Source organism: Sceloporus occidentalis, unplaced genomic scaffold, assembly GCF_023333645.1.
Source record: "Sceloporus occidentalis isolate IW3139 unplaced genomic scaffold, rSceOcc1.0.p SCAF_1, whole genome shotgun sequence".
In the NCBI taxonomy this organism is placed as follows: domain Eukaryota; kingdom Metazoa; phylum Chordata; class Lepidosauria; order Squamata; family Phrynosomatidae; genus Sceloporus; species Sceloporus occidentalis.
In genome coordinates, this window is record NW_028316981.1 from 141,862,658 (window position 1) to 141,879,404 (window position 16,747).

The following is a 16,747-nucleotide window of genomic DNA, read 5'->3' on the forward strand; positions in this document are numbered from 1 at the left end:
GGCTGCATGAACATTGATCCCCCCTGCCTTGAAGGGTGACTGCCAAAAGAGTATGCACACAGACAATATGGCACAGAGCTGTATTATGAGGAAAAGAACAGTCAGAATTAGCTTTTCCAGACAATACCCTGGATAGCTTCGAGAGTGACTGTATAAGTGGCAAAAGACAGATGGCAAGGCAAGGCACAATTGCAGATTCACTCATTTAGAGTGGCAACTGTTAACTGCCACCTGCAAATGGAAAATTGCATGCCTGCTCTAAAATGGCTGATGAAAGGAGCATCTTGTGTTACAAACAAAAGAGGGTGCTAGACATAAGTTATGAGCTCTGTGCATGCACACATGTGCACACATGCAGGGCTATTGTTGTTGTTGTTGTTGTTGTTGTTGTTGTTGTTGTGTTCCTTCTAGTCATTTCCAACTTATGGAAACCCTAAGGCAAACTTATCACAGGGTTTTCTTGGTGAGATTTGTTCAGATGAGGTTTGTTTGCTATTCCTGTGAGAATGAGAGAATCTGGTTTGCCTAAGATCACCCAGTGAGTTTCCAGATGGAAATCTACACTGTCTACACCAAAATAAGTTGGAGTGCAGGTATATATAGTGTGTGTATAATATCCATCACTAATAATTCACCCCAACAGAGAAACTGTAAGCTGACATCAAGAAACCAAATACAATGACACAGAGAAGTTTATCTTTTTTTTCTGCTGACTTCGTATTTTTATTCACACTATAAGTATCATGATTCTGTATGTAAAGCACATCACTAGACAATCAGGATAACGTGTAATAAATCTGATTGGTCCTGATCTCCAGTTGTCCACTGGCAGCCCAGCTGTTCTACACATGGCTAATGTTTACAATTCTTGAACCTTCTGGAAAACACATGGCTTGATTGTTGTTTAGTTTTTTTTCCCTTTTGGCATGTACCTTTTTTTTAATGGAGGGGAAAAATCCAGATGTATAATCAGAGCCTCATGTGCAATTTTGCTCTGGCTGCTGAGCCAGTAAAAGGGGGCGTAGGCGTGAGGTGAGAAGCAAACACAGGAAGTTGCTGGTCTCGATGAGACTGGGCAACTGATGTTGTGATCATTTACAACAGGAAATTCTGATTCAGAGGATTTAAAAATATTTCCAGTTGTCGATGCAGCATCCAAGTTGACTTCATCTAGTCTGAGAATGTATTGATGCACAAACATTACTAGCTTACCATTCCAAGTGATACAAAAGGTGAACTGAAACTGCCAAACCTCATGTCTATTAAGTATCTTTGATACTAACTTTGAAGAAGCAATTCAAAAGAAAGGACAAACTCTGATGTCTGGGAAAAGACTTTGCCAAATTAACAGAAGGTTAGCCCCCCCCCCAAAAAAAAAAAAAAAAAAGCATGCAAGATATCCCAGAGGCCAGAGATGTTTAGCACCTTCCTCTGAAAGTTCTCATGTGAGGTTTCAGAATAAATTCCTTCTCATTACATACCCGTAAAGGCATCACTTCATTGGTGACCAAGAAGAGGAGCAGATGGAAATCAGAGATGATGTCAAGGAACACAGAGGAGGTGTTCTGGGACAAATATGTAGCCAGACTATGAAAGTCCTGTAAAGTTTGTGAAGGGGACAAATATTTCAGTATTTGTATGATTTCTTAAAATGTCTAGTACACTCACATTAATCAAATCCCAACAGTCTTTGCTATTTGCAAATACATGTAGCACCATTTGCCCATCTGTATCTTCCTGATGTCCCTGGTTTATTCTGGAAAATGAAGATTTAATGGGACACTTTCTAAAGTCAGGAAGCAACTGTTGTCAGCCTCATGAGAGAATATTGCAAGGACACCAGAAGTCTAATAGTATTGGGATGTAAAAGCCGAGCAGGCTGAAGCTGAATCTTACAGGATGGTATTCTCCGTGACACTTGTGAGCAACAGGCTAGATTAGGGAGCACAGGGCAGGCCATGAGGGACAGAGAGCTATGTCCTCCAACACTTCATCTCATTTCTCTAACCATAAGCATCTGGCACTTGAGAGCAGTTGCCTCACTCTCTTTAATATCAGTGCCAGAACAGGACAAGCCCTAAAAGGTTCACAATAACAGTTCTACTCAGATCTATCACTTATCATTTGCACCTAATTTCTGACCAATGATTTAAAGACATCCCAAGCCTGTTTCTATGGACTTTTCTGCCTGCCAGGAGTTGCCAGGGAAACTAGAGTGAAAAGTCAAGCTAGTCTGAAGTGTTTTACACCAGCAATTTGTCAGAAGACATATGAGCGCAAGCTGAAGAAGCAAGAACAGAAAAGACAAGCCAGATTCCCTCTGTCTCTTCTAAACACGGTTTCCGCTTCCATTGTGTACTGCACATGTTCTTTTCTTCAAGCAGCACTAAGCAATTATACAGACAAAACATACAAATGTGTATGTAACTTGGTAAGAAATATTGTTGGGACATAAAATTTAACATCTCTCTTTAAAGAAACCAAGAAGTATGCCAGTGCTTACAAGATAAAAGTGTTTCTCTTACAGACATCAGTGCAATCTTTGTTTTAAATTCTGATGCACACACCTCACAGCAAGAGATACATGATTATATGCAATTTGTCCTCCCAGAACTGCTCTTCCCACACACAAATTTAGCACACGAACCAAAGAGAGATTACTATCTAGCATATGAAACCCAATTTTTGTCCATGCTTGATGAACTCCAAATATTAAAATATAACTCAGTGCAATTGTACAGAGCCCTCTCACCTACCAACTATTATTCACACTTACCTGAGTCTCCCCCAGCACATCACGGTTCTCAATAGGGAATGGATTTTGAGAAATAGAAAATGTATAAACTGGATCTTTAGGGAACGTAGTAGTAATCTTTAAAAAAAAAGGAAAAAAGGATATGGATGACAATTGGCATAACTCAAGAACTGCAAAAAATAAGGCAAAAGCCAGATGAATGGTAGGTGAAGGTCTCAGTTAACCACCATCATCTAAACATTCAGAGACCCATCTGTGAAGGTCAGAAGGAAAAACTATGAAGTGAAGCTTCTCAGAGCTTTTTAGATTTACACACATTCTGTCTAACCCTTACTTGCCCCTTTTCCCAATGAGATACTTCACCATGTATGGCTGAACAAACAGATCACAACAAGGAATCTCAGTTCAAACTGCAAGGCTTATTTGGGAACCTGAAGACCTACATGAATTGGCCAAGAGTAGGCTTGCCATCTGATACAGACACTGTCACAAGGGCCAAGATGAATCCTTCAGGAGTTCAAACTTGCATTGTCCTTTCCCCATTTTAACAAAGGTGACGACTGTAAGACAAAGACACCTTCCTCTGGAGTGGCTTGTAAATTGTGCTAATATGAGGTGGCTAGGATTCCCAACAACAAAAAAGAGCATGCTTGAGGAGTCTATGGACGAGATAACCTGACTAACAAATGGCTTTTCAAACAGGGTTCAGTATAATTTGTAACTAACACCAAAGCTGCAGAAATAGCTCAAATTATAAGAGAAAAAATTTAAAAAGCAGAAGAATTGTGAAGAAAGGTTTCAGAAATTCAGTTTTATCTCTTTTCAGACGCCTCCTAAGTGCATGCTTTGTCAATCTGTTTTCATCTTAATTATACCCCAGGTAGTCCAAAAACAGATGCTTTTTCTTCTCTGGTAATACATGTGTTTCTGGGCTGTCAATTGGAGTAGAAAATCTGCAGGCTCAACACAATGGCCACCGTTATTGCAACAGGCAATATCTCACCCCATGAATCAGACAACAAATGCCTACAACCCAAATTCAATTCTGAGCAGCAACATAAATACATGGAGGAGGAGGAGGAACAAGTGAAAACCTGACACCGCCATTAGAGACTGCTATGACAATCCTCTTTGGGTTCAGCTCAAATTTTACTGCCACCATCATACTTCTCTGTATGGCAATTTTTTCATCCTATAAAATGTCCCTCTTCCTTAATTTTAATGTTAAAGTGAACATTAAACATTAACACTGTAGTCATTTTACAGAGGTTGTCAGTGGCTTAAGCTGAAGGGTCTATGAAGGCAATGAAGATGCCATAAGCAGTCAAGTCACATCTGATTCAGTCCCTGTAAGTACCAAGCTGCTTAATCACTCCTCTCAAAGTTATAATATACACTTTCTAACAAGCGCCTAGTAATGCAGTCACCAGCCTCTCTGTGTGGCAATTTTATATGTATCTAATGAATAAATGTCTTTCCATAACAGCAGTGAGATGTTCTGAGAAGCTCTAACAAAGAAAACAAAAATGCTTTCCTGAGTTTTCTCATTGCTAGTGGCCCAAAAGAAAACTACAACCAACAAGCAATGTTTGCTAATGTTTACTTTTCTAATTAGGAGAAAGGGAAGGGGATTAAAAAATAGAAATTCGAAGCTCAGCACTAGGATGAATTTTGCCCATTGGTACTTTCCCTGTATAGCATTAAGCATAATAGATACTTACATTTATAATAAGGTACTCAACAGGAAGGGGACGAGCTAGCTGAGTGATCTCATTGCCAAATTTGTCTATATCCTGTAATGAGCAGAAGTAAACTGGTTAGACAAAATATTGCATGTAGAAACATCAATAAATCAGGACAGGCAACAGTTAAACCACAAGCTTCCAGTTGGGCTGTGGGTCAATTTCTAGTGAATTATTTCGTGCCAGCTTGTTAATAGGATTCTTGCACTCAAAAACCTTTCTGACCTAGTGAAGGACATATATTCTTAAGCAAGAAAGCACACAGTCAGCATTACTTAAGACACACACACACACATCTTAACCATGAAGTGATCCCAAACATGTGCTTTAAACACATCTCAAATAGAACATGGGGTTACATAAAAACAGTCAACTCAAAACAGAATTCAGCTCATCTATGCAGTCAACATGTCTGTGGAAAGTTGTAGTAATATGAAAGAACATTATCTGTAATAAGTAGTTTTGACTACTATAAAGAGGAAAAAAGAAGAAGAAGGGAGGATGGCAGGCCATTATAATTAATTTGATCTCCATATGGAGTAACACAGATGGCTCATTCAGCACAGCAAACCATCTCTGACAGTGGCTAACATAAGCTTTAGACAATGGGTTGCTCAGATATGGATGTCTTTACAGTAGGCTGTATACATGGAAAAAAATGTGCAGGGTCCCCCCCCCCACACTTTCCAATCAATACCTTCTGTGTACAAGACAGCATAGAGAATTATCAGAATCAACTGAAAGAGCATACAGCTATTTCTGGAATTCCAGTGATAATTTTCACAACCTCCTACATAACAGGCAGGGACAGTTTGGAGGAACATGGGAAATTGCTGATTCACATCCACAAACTGGCCTTGAAGGGCTCTTTGCATCACACCATCCAAATATTTGATTACACTATCAATCACATCTGTTAGAGGACACAGGAAGCCTCCCACACCCCGCAAATGATACCTTTCCCATGAAATACTCCAATATGTGAATGTGGACTGCATGATTCATAGCTAAAAAAGATTATTTTAGGGCCAAAACAGATGTGATGTCTATTATTCATGTATTTATCCCATTCACATGCAGAAAGCCCAAGTGGGACTGGTGTTTAACATGAGGACAATGTGGGTGAAGACAGTTGAATTCTTGTTTGCCTTTTAAACTCACAAACCATTAATCCAGCACTTTCTTCTAATTCAACCCTGATACTAGTCGTTAGTCTGGAGTATGTTTGTGTGTATGGAGTGATAGAGGTGCATGCTGACAATCGGTGATCACTGGGCACTTCACTTCTTCCTTAATGCTCCAAACTGAGGCTCTCTGGATGTATTGGACCACATCTGGCTGGCTGGGGATGATAGAAGTTGTGGGCCAACCATTTCAGAGGGCATTAGGTTGGCAAGTCTGCTTTGCAGATTATAGAAGAGGGTTTAATTGTCTGAATTAATTGGACTCATGGCAGACAGGACTTTCCTGTATCTTCACAAACCCAAAAGGGAAGACATGAAAGTTATCACACACTTAAAGCACAAGAAGCTCCTAAACCTCAGTGAAGGAAGGTTCTCTGTAGGGTTCCAATACGAAAATGTCTCTTCCCACTCCAACTTGGCTAGAGCTTTAGTTCTTCCCAGCCCAACAGAAAGAAAAAGATCTACCATTTTTCAGTAGTGGTGGATGCTAGTCACAATTATACAGATGTCACACCCCCTGCATGATAATTGTTAGTTCCACAAGAGGCATAACAGGATTACTGCAACCTTCATAAGGCAGAGACTAAGCATTTAATTCAAGGTCACAAATGAAAGAAAAGGCAAAAAATAACCTCTGCCAACCCCACATGCCCTTATGTTGCTTTTGTATCTGAAAAAACATAGCAGGACAACAGTCTCTTTGACACACTGCCCTTGCAGAACCTCAAAAGTGTAAGTATTTAGTTGGGAATCATTTTCCTTTGGGTCTTCAATGTCAAAAAGAGAAAACCCCAAGAACTCTTATCACTCTTTTCTTAAAACAGAGACCAGGAAAAATAGATTCTGCCAAGTCTAAACTTGTTTCACTTTGCTAGATGAAATGAGCACAAGTTCAGTTATGGGGGGAAATGGCTAACATATGTTCATTAATCACAATATGACAATTAGACCTGATTTATGTCAAACACACTGAGTTTAAACATTGCTTCAGAAATAAATTCGTAAGAACAGACATTTTTCATTAAAGATTCTGCAAGTCAGGGTTGTATTTTCCAACTAAATCACCACTTAACAGGATATAAATCACTCACTCAGACCTATATAAATTATAGATTTGTAATTTCCAATGAAGAGGCCTTACATAAGAGTTTACGTTCACTAAGCTTTCAAAAGCAAATGTGGCTATGAGGCACATCCCAAGGACAAGTACTTAGACACTCCTGGCAGTGTGCAGATTTGATTTACTGCAAGAAGAGGGTGAGCTCATGGGTGTGCGCACACACATATCCTCTCACCCTGCACTGCAAGTCAGGGAATAAGGAAGGGAAGTCATCAGATGAACATTTCGGATGAGTTCTGCTAATCAGCACTCCAGAATGTTGTCAAGTGATTCAGTCATGATTAGTCTGGAAGGCTACATGTTCACATTCTTCTGTTTGGCCCTTAATATTCACTGGTGCTGCAGCTTATCTCTTTTTCATGGAAATCCTAATGAAAACCTATCAGAAGTAACAACTTTGTTGAACGAGGTGGTGGTGGTTGTTACCTGAACTTGAGTCGACCCTGTGGATGAGATTTCTTCAAGAACCCCTGTCCTCCACTGCTCTGCTCAGGTCCTATAGGCTCAGGCCTGTGATCTCTCTAATTGAGTACATCCATCTGGGATGTGGTCAATTTAAAGTTTGGATTGCTCAAATGTGATCCCAGGTATAAGCATGCTTTCTTGAGGCTGAATAAAGAAGAAGGGCACCAACTTGGTTCTAAGATGTTGAAACAAACAAGAGTTGGCCTCACTGAACTCTATCAGTCACTTTCCTGCTTCATTTCTAGAACCTGGCCCAAACCCCCCTATTGTCTTTGATTCTTCTCTCTTTCCTACTTTGGCATTCCAATAGCCTATGGTTGTCAAACAAGCAAAGAGAAGGCGGGCATACCTCTAATTTAGGGATAATACAACAGCATTTTCCCAAATTCACCAAAGTTTGCTTTTTATCCTTAATGAATGAGGTTTGGTGGTCTGTAATGGAATTTCACCATCTTCAAAACAGAGTACTGCACACCATCAAATTCGAGGGCTATTTTGCCATAGCATCCGGACCAAAAACTATGAGCACACCATAGTTTTACTACTGCAGTTTGACTGTAAGATTACTATTATGTCATCCTGAGATTTTGCAAGAAATTACCATACAAATGAATGAATGACTGGGAACAAGCAATATCTTGTCAACGTGAAGTTGAATATCTTGTCATCACTCTCCTGCTTCAGGAAAATCCATGGTACATCAAATCAGACACCTGCCCAAAATGTGCTAAGCTGGCAAGCCCACCCCAACATTCTCTAAATGAAATGATTATAAAGCAAGTCTTACAGATACTTCTCATTTCTTTAACAAGACTTGCTTGGTATACTGGTGCCTACAGCAACAGACTATGAGGCTTGGTCTTTAGATTTTCTGAATTCCAGCAGGAGAGAACAGTGAAGGAAATAGTTGTTCTGAGGTAATTTAGTATGTTAAAAGCCCATTTCTTTTTATGTGTATGTCTTCATAGTGCTTACTCAGGGAAACTTGCATTTACAAAGCACAGACAATTCTGCAGTCCTCTACAGGATTTTATTCCATACTGATCCTCTTCATTAGGCACAATGTCATCAGGGAAAAAAAGATAGCTGCCTTTCTAGGGGTACTTTCCATATTTCTGGATATGCACTACAGCACCCAACCAGCCTCTCACAGGCTGCTATTGTGCAGACATTTCCTTAATCTTGACAAAACTGCAAAAAGCAAAATAAAACCCAATGAAACCAACTTGCAGACTTGTCCATGCAAGAAACAACTTGCCATACCACCCGTATAATTAGCCCATCTGGAACTCATCTTCAAATCCAATTAGGTTCTAATATGCAGACACATTTTCCCCCAGCACCTGTTCACTTTCATCTTTCCCTCTAGGGGTTTCCACATTAAGTGTTTTTTTTTTTTTTAAAGTCAGGTTACTGAAATCTGAAATATACTTGCTTATTTCATTCTTATCCAACAAAAGCTTCTGTCTTCATACCACAAAGCAGTATCTGTAAATTCAGCTCTTCAAGAAAAGTCTCAGTGAACCACCCCTTCTCATTTTATTAAGTAAATACATTTTTGAAGGTTTGGAGACTACTAGTGTGTTCATTGCTGAATTGGCAGTAAGTGTGGTGTATGCCTTTGTTAATCACAGATGCACTACCCTATGTAAAAGGAGTCTCCCTGACCAAGTTACTGTAATTCTGAATTCTCAGCACCACAGAATATGACATGCTTTGCTGACCAACAGTGGCTCAATGCAAAGAAAAGCACAGAGTTAAGCACATAGGACCTAGACAATTTTTAAGCAGCAAAAGAAATAGGCAAACACACTGAATGTAGAGAAGTCGAAAACATGGTGTGCAAGTAACATATTCTTGAAAACATAGTTTATTCTGAAAACAGAGCCACTTCTAGCTCTAAAACATGCAGGAAGTGATTATGCCATCAAAAAAACAATTTGAACAGGTACAGGAAATGTAACCTTTGGATGGGAGTCCTTGGCAAACCCAAACTGGCACAGAACTCCACATGATCTGTAGCAGACTTCTGAACAGGTAGGTGGTGCAGTGCTAGGTGTGCCTTTGGATTCATCCTTACTTGCTCCTTATGTCTTATCCATCCACCCTATATATAAGAGGGCACTGAAATGTATGCATAGTTCATGTGGAAAAAAGGCCTTTCTTTTACCACTTTGCTGCCCATTCACATTCATTATTCTATGTCACTAATAAAGATATTTTTATACCATCCTTCAACAGTTAGTCCCAGAATGATCTACAGTGGGCCCTTAGTATCCTCTGGGGTTTGGTTCCAGAATCCTCCATGGATAACAAAATCAGTGGGTGCTCAAGTCCCATTAAATACCTGAAACACCGACCTCACCAAGGCTGTAGACATTATCGCGTATTTTCCAGACTGCTTCAAATCCTAAATTATGGTATACGGAAGATCTTTGGAAAATAAAGCAGGCTGCACAATGACTAGAACACCACTGGCGGAAGACTCAACTTTTACCTAAGACTTTTTGGACTCGTATGGAATGGCAATAGATACAACGAAGAAATCTTTCTTTGCTGCACATATTGCATCTGCAAAGTCTCATCCAGCGGAGATATTCAGGGTAGCTAAAGATTTAACTCAAGTGCCTCTCACCCTGAACCCTTTATTGGAACCAATAAAAGCCTGCTGTGACAGATTCAATGACTTTTTCGCAGATAAAATCTCTCAGATAAGATCTGACTTGGATGCCATCTTTATTGAGGAAACAATAAGAGGCGTCCAGCAACTCTGTGGACAATATTAAATTAGATCACTTTGAGTTTGTGAATACTGATGAAATGGACAAGCTTCTTGGTAGCATAAGGAAGACAACCTGCCCTCTTGGTCCTTGCCCCTCATGGCTGGCCACCCAGGGAGGTGATGCAGTAAAATAATTACTTCAATCTATAATTAATGCATCCTTCAGGAAGGGAAAATTTCCAGCTAACTTGAAACAAGTGGTGGTCAAGCCACTATTGAAAAAACCCTTCCTTGAACCCCTGGTAAGAAATAGGCCAGTCTCTAACATTTCTGGGCAAGGTGATCGAGAGGGCAGCTAAAAAGGCCAATGCAATTTTGGGCTGCATCAACAGAAGTATAGTGTCTAAATCAAGGGAAGTAATAGTACCACCTTATTCTGCTTTGGTCAGGCCCCATCTGGAATACTGTGTCCAGATCTGAGCACCACAATTCAAAAAGGATTTTGAGAAACGGGAGCGTGTCCAAAGGAGGGTGACTAAAATGGTGAAGGTCTGAAAACCATGCCCTATGAGCAACAACTTAGGGAGCTGGAGATGTTTAGTCTGGAGAAGAGAAGGTTAAGAGGTGATATGATAGCCCTGTTTAAAAACTTGAAATATCACATTGAGGAGGGAACAAGCTTGTTTTCTGCTGCTCCAGGGAACAGGACCTGGAACAATGGACGCAAGCTGCAGGAAAAGAGATTCCACCTAAACATTAGGAGGAAATTCCTGACAGTAAGGGCTTTTCGACAGTGGAACACACTCTCTTGAAAAGAGGTGGAGTCTCCCTCCTTGGAGGTCTTTAAGCAGAGGCTGGATGGCCATCTGTTGGGTATGCTTTGACTGAGAGTTCCTACACGGCAGGGGGGTTGGGCTGGATGGCCCTTGTGGTCTCTTCCAACTCTATGATTCAAACCTATGTTAATAAATCATAACTCACAGTTCTAGTACAATGAATTGCCTGTGGATGGGAACATTCAAATACTGATTTAGGGGAATGGAAGGGACAAAACAAAATGCAATATGCTCAGTGCTGGTCTTGATATACTCTCAGTTTGAAGAGAGAGGCAACTCTGCTGTCAGAAACAGCACCAGTAATGTTGAGTGGTGATGGTGGTGGAATTTCCCCTTACTTGAAATCCATCCTTGCATTGTTTGTGGGACAGAAAGAAGCAGGCATTCAGTTCTTACAGTCATAAGCACATCCTTTAATGGGGGAGGGGGAGATGTGTAAGAGCTTTGTAAAAATTCTGCATTTATTGGCAACAATAAGCTGATAGAACATTTCTGCATTTTAAACCATCTTCCAGCTTTGGAAAACAAGCAAGAAATAGAAGGGTAGTAGGAGCTGGATGGAGAGCTAGAGATGTTTTCACTCAATATTTAGCTCAGCACTATCATAAACCTCACATCTGCTGCTTCAATTTATCATAACACACAGGCAAAGGAACAACCTTGCTTTTAAAAAAACCTTTGCGGAATCTGTAGTGTGCAAATTTATGAATTCCTTTGAACGGACTATGCTTATGATTCTTTAATCGGAGTCAAACTACATATGCAGAAGAAGTCAATCTAGTATAAAGACTGACAATATGTGGTCATTAGCATATCTGAAAAAAGTAATACATGACAGCATCAGACAGCAGTTACAGGAAAACCTCCTACTCCCAACAAGTCAAGACAAGAAATCTCTGAACATCCAGGATGCATCTGTAACTAAAGCCCCTGGCAAACTCTTGCATTAAGACCAATGCACTTACAAATATTGTTAGGTGAGGGCAGAAAAAGAAGAGCATTATCTGGAAACAAACTCTTGGTGGATAAAACTTTACACAACTAAGTAATTAAAATTCAGAGATTAAAAGGAATGTGCTTGGATGTGATCTGATGTTACAAGCTGAAAATGTCCTGCCTTATTGAATAAGACCAATGTTCATCTTGCTCAGCATTCCTGTCACAATTTCCAAATGCCTTCAACAGCTCCTGAGCAGCACATGATAGTGGTGTAGCTATCTGTTTGACCCTCAGGCATCTAGTAATTAGAGATGCCATTCAGCTAACACAGCTAATAGTTGTTAACAGACCTTTTTATATTTGGGTTGACTAATATGATTATTCCATTTTATATCTGGATTATTATTACTATATTACTATTATTTCTATTTCCCCCCACTTTTCCCCCAGTTGGGACTCAAAGCGGTTTATATCATTAAAAATCCACAAGATACAAATGTGAAAATGAGATTAAATAATAAAAAACCAAAACAAAACAGATCAACACACACACACACCCCTAAACAACAATTAGTAAATAGGCACCCAGTACTTTATGCCCCAGGTAAGAACTGTGGCAATTAGCTTGACAAGTCAAGAATCAGCAGCCCAGGATCAAAGAAGCCCTGGAATTAGTTGTAAGCCACAATATCTAGCTCTCAAATAAATGTTAACATAATCTGACCATGTAGAGTACATGCAAGGAAAGAAGCAGATTTCCTTTTACACATGCCCAATATGCCAGAAAATGTTTCTTTCAGTGAACTGCCACAGAAGGTATTGAATAAAAGATCCACCTCTATTTGAAACTACATTTGAAATTTTACTATTTAATCTGTGCACCAAAAATTAATTTGGAGGACATTTTATCAACCTATGCCCCTCTGTAATAATTTTCAACTTGGTACAAGAGACGTGTCAATTCTCAACTCATGGAAAGGCAACATAGTATCATCCATCCCTATCTGGAAACTACAATCTTGTCTATAATGTCATGACACAACAACATGGAAACTTTTGGGGTGGATGAAATCCTTTTCCTGATCCAAATTATAATGCAACTGGCTAGTGCTGGTAGGAAATACAGAACTAGATAGTAGCACTATAGAATTATATGTAATTATTTTTGTAGAATGTACACCATAGGCAGGTTTATTTTATCTATTTTAATTGTATGTACAGCGCTGTGTAAATTTACAGTGCTATATATAAATAAAGCTTAATTACACTATAGGAAAAAATGGATAGGTATGTGGAATAACAAACGGAAGATCAGTCAGCAGGGTGATTCTATTGCGAGAGAGATGTGCGAACTAAAAATAAATGTAGAGAATAGAATAGCTCCATTCTCACACTAACTTAGCCCATGGTCAGCTACTAGGTGGATTTCCTCTTTCTTCTTTAAAGCAGAATTGAAAACTGAGGAACAAAGGACAGTAACAAAAGACTATAAAGGGTTTACACTGGGACCAGACAATTATTTGTAACAATATAGAACAAAAAGCAGGCTGCATGTAGAAAGGTTTCTTTATAAACCAAAAGGCAAAATGGGCATTGAAAGTTGGTGAGAACTTCCAAAAAAGATGCTTTTAAAAAACTGGATCCAATAGTGGCTTAGCAGAAAAAGCCGCATGCTGCTTTCTAATAGCTGTTGGGGGGCAAGGAGAAAAGGGGATGGACAATTTCTGTAGCTTGTGCTGGACCACAGGAACCCAGAGCACCACGAATTATTCTTGCAATGCAGCTCTATATGTGGTACCTCATGTCCAAGTCCCTAGGACAAGAATCACAAACATCAACAAAATATCAGATTTCTCACTTTATTCCAGATGGCATAAAAGGGTTTTAATATACCAAGTGGTTGTAACTTATAAATCTACAGGAGTATTGTCTTAGAAAAGGACAGCAATCCTAAGTAGCTCTTAATTAAGTGACAGGCCCTCCATTACTGCCACTGGAACATCTTGCTAGGATGACATCTTAAATACCAGGCTTTGTACTAAAACAAAAATCCAGCAGCTTTCAATTATTCAGACCAGCATACCACAGGAGACTGAAGCAGTAACCCAAATGCAAGAACCTTATCCAGATTTTGGATTTTAAAAAATGAAATAGGGACCAAAGGTCCTTTTGTAATACAAGTGTCATCAGGTGTCTTTCGTCTTTTACCAGCCCCAAGCAATTGCCTAGGCATTACAGCATCAATAAAAGCATAACTTACTGCAAAAGATGACATTTTTGCATTCATGCTAAGATCACAGGTGTTTTTCTAAAGTCAACAAGGGAACACAGTCCTGCAAAGGCATTAAACCTCAGCTACTTTGAATGCTTCAAAGGATCCATAAAATTCAGATCCCTTTTTGTGAGGGGTTTTTTTTTTTTTTTGGCATTCTGCGTTTGATGGAATGTTGAGACATCCATGAAATAAGCCTAGAGCTGGATTCCTGTGGTGCTGAAACCAACTTCAAGAGTGCACCACAGCCTGAGACTCACAGGGGTGCCAAATAAGATGACAGCTAGATAATGGAAAGTCAAACTTGGCAGACTAGCTGAATACTACTTCAGGAAGAAGGGGAAGTGTTTTAGCACCCAGAACCACAAATAAATAAATAAATAAATAAATAAAATGGGGAAACGTTCACCATACACACAAATTACAGATTGACACATATGCCATGCTTTAAGAATGTTCAATATTCATAGCTACCAATGACTTCACCTGATTATATTATGATAACTAATGCCAATGTATTTTTGGAAAAGGCAAATAAAATTCAAAGACAATTTACTGCTATGCTAAATGTGGACTGAGCACACTTGCTTGTCACACTTCTTTTCCCACCTCCTTACAAAACTTCCACAGTGCGCCATTGGAATCCATCAGGGTTTGGTTTCAGGCCTCCCATGGGCCCCAAAATCCATGGATGCTGAAGTATCATTATATATAATGTGTAATAAAACGATGTCCTTATATAAAATGGTAAAATCAAGGTTTGCTGCTTGGATTTGTTTTTGAAAAATATCCATGAATTCTGTATCCATGGATCCCACCAGTCACAAACTGTGACTGGTGGGATCCATGGATACAGAATTCATGGATATGGAGGACTGACTGTACTTTCAGCCATTGATGGATATTTGATAGAGAATTAAAAATCAACCCAAAGGCAAGAAATGTCTGGCATATTAGGTCTGTGTAGCCTAAATGTGATGTAAAGTCAGAATGCAAGAGAAAGGAAGTCTTCTGATGGAACCTTGCATACTCAAGCTTTCTACATTTTTGAAAATGAAGACACTGTTTTTCTGATTTAAATGCTGGCCTAGTATTATTGTTCATAGTAGTGATAAAGTAATAAATGCTTGACCAAACAGAGCTATAGAGTGGGAAAGTGTCTTAGGAGTTGTGTAGACAGTGCTGGCAGCAGGACACTGATATTAATGCAGTCTTAAGACAGCAAGTTGGACCTCTTCTATTCCAGAAACTTTCCTGGAGGAGGGGCTTCCCCCCTTGAGTTGGGTATGGCATAAACATCTGTTTATAACATAGTGTTTTCATCCTGTTCTATAATTTTAATTTTCACCCTAAAGCCCCCAGTCATTTATACAAGCTGGATTTGAAAATCCAGATGAAGTCAACAGCCTTGCTGCCAATGCTGACATGGTCTTTAAAGGGGCCAAGATAAAGAGTATGGTAAAGACATAAAGGACTTGCATTGCCAGAGGCCTGGGGAAAATGCCTGGTTTCTTAAACTGGAGCAAACCTGGTTGGTTTTCCTGTTTTTGTGATATTTTAGACTCAAGTGAATCATACTTGTTCTCACAAGAACCGGCAATGCCTGAAACATGCTGTCATGGGTGCCACAACCTCCAGCCCAGTCCCACAAACACATACTGATGCACACCACACAGTGGTGGCTTGAGAGAAAAGAGGTCTGTTATTTTCCCTTTAAAGCACCTCTCCACTCACTGAGGCCCCTGCAGCCAGCAATAATCTCAACAATTCTTCCCAGCTGTGTGGCTTTGATTTCGATATGGTTTTCTATTTGTGGAGCAATACTAATTCAGAAACTGTTTTCCAAAAGTAAGAAACAGCATACCAAGGCCACAAACCTTATGCAATGGAGCAGGCTTTGTATGGGCACTGCTTCGAATGTCTCTCATTTTACATACATCACCTTCTCTCTGACTGCAGGAGTTTAAAGAGCATCTGTTCTCCTGCCCAGCTAGACAACAGAGGGGCTCAATAGCTTCTGCTCTATTTAAACTAGATAAATGCACTCCACATTACACAAACATTGGTTTCTTGAGGCATATCCAACAAATTTCTAAAAGCTTTTTCATATGAGAACTACCAGTGAACTACTTTACAAAGCTCCCCCATGCAGATCTTCCCTTATTTTTCAGAAGAGTAGCTGTGCTGATTTGTAGTAGACAGCTACCAAGTGACCAAATTTTAAATCCTTTTAGCCCAGTATATAACGTAACCTAAGTAGCTCATTAGTTTCTTCCCGCTATGTGCATGTTAACAGCAAACACTATATGACAGAATCTCTCTTATCTCTAACCTGAACCAACATATGTACCTCCATCTGCAAGTACAGTTGATTCAATACACTGTTTTCCTGATATGAAGGTAAGGATAAAATAGAAACAAAGAAAGATTGTTACACCCTCCATTCAGAAAGGAAAAACTATCTTTCTTTGTTTCTATTTTATCATTACCTTCCTATCAGGAAATCAGTGTATTGAACCAACTTCTCCTATTTTCTGTTAAGTAGTGTAACTCCCTTGTGTCTGGTCTCTGTGGGTGCATCTATACTGTAGAAATAATGTAGTTTGATAGCATTTTAACTGCCATGGCTCCATTCTACAAAATCCTGTGAGGCACCAGCACTCTGACATAGAAGGCTAAAGATCTTGTAGAATTATAAATCAAAGGATTCCA

At 39.5% G+C, this 16,747-nt stretch overlaps 1 protein-coding gene across 1 annotated transcript in view; it reads right to left on the bottom strand.

Annotated features, from left to right (window-relative positions):
* Nucleotides 1-16,747, bottom strand: part of NPLOC4 (NPL4 homolog, ubiquitin recognition factor) — a 64,952-nt gene that overhangs the window by 2,988 nt on the left and 45,217 nt on the right. Inside the window, exons 13-15 of the mRNA XM_089539813.1 lie at nt 4,477-4,548; nt 2,777-2,872; nt 1,482-1,598 (exon numbers count right to left, since the gene is read on the bottom strand). Of these exons, the coding sequence (XP_089395939.1) occupies nt 1,482-1,598; nt 2,777-2,872; nt 4,477-4,548 (285 nt within the window). The remainder of the gene's footprint in view (nt 1-1,481; nt 1,599-2,776; nt 2,873-4,476; nt 4,549-16,747) is intronic.